This window comes from Myotis brandtii, unplaced genomic scaffold (genome assembly GCF_000412655.1).
Source record: "Myotis brandtii unplaced genomic scaffold, ASM41265v1 scaffold90, whole genome shotgun sequence".
In the NCBI taxonomy this organism is placed as follows: domain Eukaryota; kingdom Metazoa; phylum Chordata; class Mammalia; order Chiroptera; family Vespertilionidae; genus Myotis; species Myotis brandtii.
The window spans coordinates 2,271,683-2,279,250 of record NW_005371694.1 but is presented as its reverse complement, the minus strand read 5'-3'; the positions used below and the strand labels follow the sequence as shown (position 1 = coordinate 2,279,250).

At 35.1% G+C, this 7,568-nt stretch overlaps 1 protein-coding gene across 2 annotated transcripts in view; it reads left to right on the top strand.

Annotated features, from left to right (window-relative positions):
* Nucleotides 1–5,810: 5,810 nt before the first annotated feature.
* Nucleotides 5,811–7,568, top strand: part of LOC102251207 (epithelial chloride channel protein) — a 25,535-nt gene continuing 23,777 nt past the window's right edge. Inside the window, exons 1-3 of one of the 2 annotated variants that reach the window (XM_005885323.2) lie at nt 5,811–5,969; nt 6,795–6,935; nt 7,137–7,284. In XM_005885323.2, coding sequence (XP_005885385.1) covers nt 5,811–5,969; nt 6,795–6,935; nt 7,137–7,284 — 448 coding nt within the window. The remainder of the gene's footprint in view (nt 5,970–6,794; nt 6,936–7,136; nt 7,285–7,568) is intronic. The other variant, XM_014532608.1, reaches the window with a different exon arrangement.

Sequence of the window (7,568 nt, the reverse complement as noted above, 5' to 3'; positions counted from 1 at the left end):
CACGTTCAAAAACCAATAAGACTTTTAAGACAGCAACAGCCAAATATTAAAACCAGTACAGGTACCTTCTAAGCACCGGATTCTGCACAAATGCATGGATCATGCCCACTAAGTCACCCTCTCTCACCATAGCACAGGATCTCTCATTGCTAGGATGTGAGGTACATTTCAATTCCAGGAAAACCCCTTGCCACCACCCTACACTTCTAATTTCTAGTCACATGGATGATACATGTTCATCCTTCAGTTCTTAGAAGAGGTGTCACTCTTCTGGGAAGCTTACTTAACTCCTCCAGCCCCCTCTGACCAGGTTAAATTTCTTTCACAATGCTGCCGGTGGAAATGGGATCCTTTTATGGGGTTGCTAAAAAAGCATTTCAGGAGACTCACACGTGGGAGGTTGAGGTTTCATGGTAAGATTCATTGTAGAAGCTAAACCAAAGGACTACCCCTGGGTTCCCAGTGTCTCTTCTCTGTCCCACCACGGAAAAAGTTCATCCTTGTCTTCATCAGGCCCAGAAATAGGGCCAGTGTCCAGACATTTTACGCCCAAAATAAATCCAAGCTTACATAGTCAATTAACATTTGACAAAGGAAACAGGAACATACAATGGAATAAAGACAGTCTAGTCAATAAACAGTATTGGGAAAACTTGACAAATACATGTAAAAAAAACCTATACCACCTTCTTACCTTCTTATACAAGAATAAGCTGAAAATGGGTTAAAGACTTAACTGCATAATTAATGGAGATATAACTGGAAAAGGCAGACATGCTCACGAAGGTTGATGGAAAAGAGCATTGAATACACCACTTTATTGTATACAGTGTTTTGTGTGCTTATATCAGACAGAAGTAACCCAATCTAAGGGTCATAGAAAGTCTCTCTGAGAATGTAAAATTTTATCTAAAACTTAAGGGATGAGTAGAAAATCACCAAGAGGTTAGAAAGTAGTCTCCCAGGCAAAGGGAATAGTATGTGCAAAAAATTTGGGAGAAAAGCTTCAGGCCACTGAGAAACAAAAAGACTAGTCTGATCAGAGTGGAAGACGAGGCTAAAGAATTAGTATGTGGGTTTTAGTGGGGTGGGGACCTTGCAAGCCTCACTAGGATTCTGAACTTTATCACAAAGTGGTACAATCATAACTTGTTTTCAAAAGCTCACTAGGTGGTTTAACATATCATTAAAAGCGTCTGTGGGGACACAGAAATGGGAAAGATCAACTGATTTGGTAGCCTTCCCAGAGAAGAAACATTTGAGTTGAGCATTGAAACATTCGAGTTGAGCTTTGAAACATTCATGAGATTCTACCAGGCAGCAAAAGAGAAAGGGCTTTGCAAAAAGAGGGAACAATGACAAAGGCACCAGCATATAAAAAGAGCTGGGCATGCTGGGGAACCGGAAGCAACTATACAATACTATGGTAGAAAGTGGAGAGAGGACAGTGGAAAATAAACCTAACAGGCACATCCATAACATTTTTATGTATAAATGGTACAATATGGAACAAATACCATATGTTTAAATATTTAAAAGTTAAAATCATGCTAACAAATTATATGAAATTTGTTCTCCCTACATACTGTCATATTCAAAAGATGGTGAATGAGAGTCTGTATAGTGTAGGTGAATATGGTAAATTTACTTTCATATAGGCCTTTATTTACACTTAACAGTCTAAATATTATTATATCTTAATGGGAGACTTGCCAAGTCATACAGTTCTAAAGCAAAAGTTCATCAACTTTATGACTAAGAAAATGATATAAATCTCGTCAGATCACAATGATTAAGAGTCACCACCAGGTTCTACAGCTAGTTGTTTTTTTGTTGGTGGTGGTTTGTTTTTCAAGTAATTCCAGTAATCACTGCATATCTGACATGAATAATTGGATACAGATATGAAATACTGAAAAGTTTGTGAAACTGTTTATTAAATGTAAAAATAAAAACTGCTCTTGAGTGAGGTTAGCCCCACTAGAATTTTATAGAGTCTTGCAAGATATCTAAACAAATTATATACCATGAAAATCCAATTATTTCATTTTTTTATAACAAAGACTAACAATATCATGGTTTCTTTCATCACTTCTGTTGATTCTTCCTCAAATTCTCTCATATCTACCTCTTGCTTTCCTTTCTTATTACTCTAGTTCATTTACACCTCACTGATTACAATAGACTCATGTCTGATGTTTCTGTTGCCTAATACTCCACGTCTATATTGAAGCTCATATATCTTTCCTAAAACATAATTTTTATCATGTCACATCTCTGCTGAAAATCAGCAAGCTTCCCCTTTCCATATGATAAAATTCAAACTCCTCACTAAATGTCCATCTTATCTACCTCCTTTCCCTCCTTGTACTATTTTCATAGCACAAAATTAGGTATCCGTCTTTCAAGCCTGAATTTCAGTCATCTCTTCTTACCTTATCCCTGAGTCTAAATTCATCTCTCTCCCTTCTTTGAATATTATCTGAATCACACATTTTAGCATTTAAATATACAACATATGGGGGTGATATGTACATACAGTATATTAGAATTTAGAAAGTTGTATGTACAAAAAGTATAAAAGAACTAAATTGCAGAGAGAAACACTTCCTGTTTCAGGCAGAGGGACTGTGCTGAGGTAAGGCGAAGCCACCAGAGCTTTTGTTTATTTTTTTAATATATTTTATTGATTTTTTTACGGAGAGTAAGAGAGAGGGATAGAGAGTTAGAAACATCGGATGAGAGAGAAACATCAATCAGCTGCCTCCTGCACACCTCCTACTGGAGATGTGCCAGCAACCAAGGTACATGCCCTTGACTGGAATCGAACCTGGGACCCTTCAGTCCGCAGGCCGACACTCTATCCACTGAGCCAAACCGGTTAGGGCAACCACCAAAGCTTTTAACAGCCAGGCGGGGTGGTATGATCATTGGGAATATGTAGGAGCACAAATACAGAGGTCATTCTCCAGAAAAATATCTTTCAGGCAGCAGGGAAAGCATAAAAAAATCACATTTAATACAGCTCATTTAAAGAAAGTTGGTTAGAGATTAAGTTTCTGATATTTTATGACAATTTTTACTCCTGATGTCCACTTCAATTTTAGATACAATTTAAGAATGATTTATTGAGCCATAGCTGGTTTGGCTCAATGGATAGAGTGTTGGCCTATGGACTGAGGGGTCCCAGGTTTGATTCTGGTCAAGGGCACATGCCTGGGTTTGCAGCTCAATCCCCACTAGGGGGCATGCAGGAGACAGCCAATCAATGATTCTCTCTCATCATTGATGTTTCTATCTCTCCCTCTCCCTTCCCCTCTGAAATCAATAAAGAAATATATTTTTTTAAAAAATAAAATAAATATGTTTTTTAAAAAAGAATGATTTAGTGAAAGGTTTTCTGTCCTCAAAATTATCCAAAAATAAATAGCTATTAAACTCTGAAAGACCTGCATTGTACTTAACTCTAAGTTTTCATGACTAAATAGCCAAAAGAAAATGTGATTATTCAACCTAAAATTGAAACAATATTTTAAGAAATTATATTGATTCATAAAAACTGATTATGGAATCCCACATTCTCTTGGAGCTTCTGCCAACAACTATTCTAAATTAGAAACAAAATAAACTACTTACACAATAATTTTCAAAGGTGACACTGATTCACTTTCTTTAAGAAGCAGTATGGCCTGGCCAGGTGGCTTGGTTGGTTGGAGTATCATTCTGCACACCAAAAGGTTGCAGGTTTGATTCCCAGTCAGGGCACATGCCTAGGTTACATGTGTGATCCCCAGTTAGGTCATATGCGAGAGGCAATCAATTAATATTTCATCTCACATAGATGTTTCTCAATGTCTATGTTTCTCTCTTTCTCTCTCCCATCTTCTCTCTCTAAAATCAATTTTAAAAAAATTATATCCTTGGATGAGGATTTTTTTTTTAAAAAAAAAAAAGGTAGTATACGTCACATATACTTAAATACATAGATTCTGAAACTGGATGGCATGAGTTCAAATCCTAAATTGCCCCTTCCTGAAAGTGTGATTGAGGACAAATTAATTATCTTCTTTTCCTCAGCTTCCCGAAGAATGGTCTTTTTCTAAAACCTTTGCTGACTCCCTCCATCATATAGAATCTATTCCTCAACTTTTGGCTCCTTAGCACTGTATTTGTAACTCTCTTATAGAACTTTTCTTACTTTACCTTGTATTTCACTCTTTTTTAGTCCAATGTAATTCATGCAATGAATCTGCAGGTTCTTGGGAGGCAGTGTTTGTGTTTTACTCGTTTCTATTCTTCAAAGAGCAAAGCACTGGACCTGGCACATAAATAGAAGCACTTGTATATTTTTTCATATGAATTAAAAGGGATAAGTAAAAACAAGGATAAACATCACCTGAGGGCCCACTACGTACCAGGCACTATGTAAGTGCTTCCACGCACCTTATTTCATTTAATCTCCACAACATTCCACCAAGATAGGTATTACTGTCTATATTTTACAATTGAGGGAATTCAGGTTGAAAGAATTTAAACTCGGAAAAAATAATCTCTTCCTCCAAGATGTTTATAATCTAGTAGGAAGTTGTAGTGTGTATATTAGTGATAATAAATGTACTACAAGTAGTATGTAACAAGTGGTTCAAATGAGTTCAAAAGAAGGAAAGATTAATTCTAACATGGAGATTTGAGAAGATTATTATGAGTGAGCCACACCTCAACTGGACTGGCAAGAGGAGGACCCTGTCAAAGAAATTATAGTTTCACTTCCTTCTCTAGTCTTTTTCAGGCAGGCTCAGGCTCCTCATTCCCCAGTTAAATGCTGAAAGACTGTATTTAAAGTTTTACAAAAGAAACCAATGAAAATGTAGGATATAACAGGAAAACTTTTACAATAAACTTTGTACTCATAATACATAACGTTTAATGATGATTGATAACATTTACTGAGTGCTTATTAGGTGCCAGGAGTCTTGTAAGAAGTGCTTTCCATAGATTATTTCATTTAAACATCCATAATTTTTCCAATATCACAAAGGAAAAACTAGACCTAAAAAGATCCGCAAACTCTTAGTAAGAATCACATAACTCTTAAATGATCAAAGCAAGGGTCAGGTTTCCATTCATCTGACTCCAAAGCCAGTTACAATTCTATTTCAATCTAAGAACAATCAAAAAAATTTTTTAATTGTAGCATATTTTCCCAAGTTATGCAAGGACTTAAAACTTCCAATGCTATTTGAAAAATGACATACACAGTAGTCATCACAGTTAGTAACAAAAACAAAAACAAAAACAAAAACAAAAACATTTTCCCTTGCATCATAGCTGTCCCTGAACACTGTGTTTTTATTACTTCCATCTGGAAGAATTTAAACCATACAATTTACTGCCACACTGACTCCATTTCTTTTATTCATTTTCTTATTTTTTTTTTAATGGACCTTTTTCATCTGCTCTTTCCTGGTGCTTTCATTTTAATTCTTCTTTCTTCCATAGAGTGCTTTCTGTAAACAGATCGAGGAGGAAGTGGAGGAGGATTGGCCACTGCAATGAGGATGATGATTACATAAAAAATCTAAAAGAACTGCTCAATTCAATGAGTATTTAACAGCTTAGTAATCTTAGTATGACTAATGTGTTCAACATAATCCCCATTGAGTAAAATAAGGAAGTTCATCAAAATATTTTAGTAGTTTATTGTATTATATCTATGCAAATATTTTGATCTAGATTTAAATTCCCAAGTTAAGTAGATATATAAATACTCTCCTTACATTTCAAAAAGGTCTATCGTAACATGAGCAAAAATGGTGCTCAATCTAACCATTATTCTGTTCCTAGTTTTACATCTCTTGCCTGGAGTGAAAAGTTCAATGGTAAGTTTGAATAATAATGGATATGATGGCATCGTCATTGCAATTAACCCCAGTGTACCAGAAGATGAAAAACTCATTCAAAACATAAAGGTAAGAAAATAAATTTTATTATCCACTTATTTTTATTTCAATAAATATTTTCAACTCATGTTGGTTGTCTAGTCACATACACGCACTCACACAGAGTTATAACTTTCCAAAATTGCTTTGACAGTATATATCAATTATAGAATATGTCAAAATTAATATATGCTTAATTTAAATATGATTTGTTATATATTAACAATATTCATCATTACCTAATAAATTATTTTAAAGGCTGAACTACTAATAGTTTTTTCAACTCGTTTGACTAAAAGAAAGACCTTAGAGCTAGTGAAAAATTCTTTTCAAATTTCATCTTTATTAAGCTACTTTTATAATATTTCAATAACTAACTCTTAAGCCTTAGGGGTAAGTATCTTATACATTTTTCAATTGTTTATACTTTTTCAACTATGAAATACTCAAAACTCTTTTGTATTTGATTTTAAAGAAAATATTACTTCTTTTTTAATTTTATTTACTTCCTCATTTTGTTAGTATAGTTTTTTTTTAAATTTTATATATAGCATTTTAATATATACAATCTTCTTTGGTCCTTCCAATATCCCTATGAGATGGTCAAGAACAGAGATCCATATACACTTCAATATGGATCTGTATTAAAGTAAAAAATAGAGTTGGTTTTTAAGTGTATGAAAATGAGTTCGCAAACTAGAGAGATATGGTAAAAATTCACCCTATTTTTCAATTAGTCTTTGCCAAAATATTTTGGGAAAGGGAGCTTGGATTTGCTATTTCTTGTATGTATATACACTTTTATGCTCATTTCATTGTGAAATTGTTACCACAAGGTATCTTAAATTTTGTCAGGAAATGGTAACTGAAGCTTCTACTTACCTATTTCATGCAACCAAACGAAGAATTTATTTCAGGAATGTAAGCATTTTAATTCCAGTGACCTGGAAGTCAAAATCAGAGTACTTAATGTCAAAACAAGAATCATATGAACAGGTAAGGTATTTTATCTAGCTCCTAAACTGTTTCTTTCTTCTTCCTGTTCTTTTTAAAATTTAATACTAATAATACCTTAGCAATTACTAATCACTACTTTAGTAATTAAATTAATATTATTACTTCTCTTAATTTGGATGAAGAATTCCTTGTTTATATTGCTATTGAGATCTGTTTTGGTTTGTTTGTTCTGCTTTTTAGGCAGATGTTATAGTTGCTAATCCTTACCTAAAATATGGAGATGACCCCTATACACTTCAATATGGACAATGTGGAGAAAAAGGACAATACATACATTTTACTCCTAACTTTTTATTGACTAATAATTTGCATATCTATGGATCCCCAGGCAAGGATATCCTTTTTATACTTCTACTAGAGGCCCAGTGCACAAAAATTTGTGCACTCTGAGGGGAAAAGGGGTCCCTCAGCCCGGCCTGTGCCCTCTCCCAGTCTGGGACCCCTCGGGAGATAATGACCTGCTGGCTTAGGCCTGCTCCCGGGTGGCAGAAGGCAGGCCCAATCCCTAGGTGCAGCCCCTGGTCGGGCTCAGAGCAGGGCCGATTGGGGAGTTGGGGCGCCGCTCCCTGTCATGCACAGAGCAGGGCGGATCGGGAGGTTGCGATGCCACCC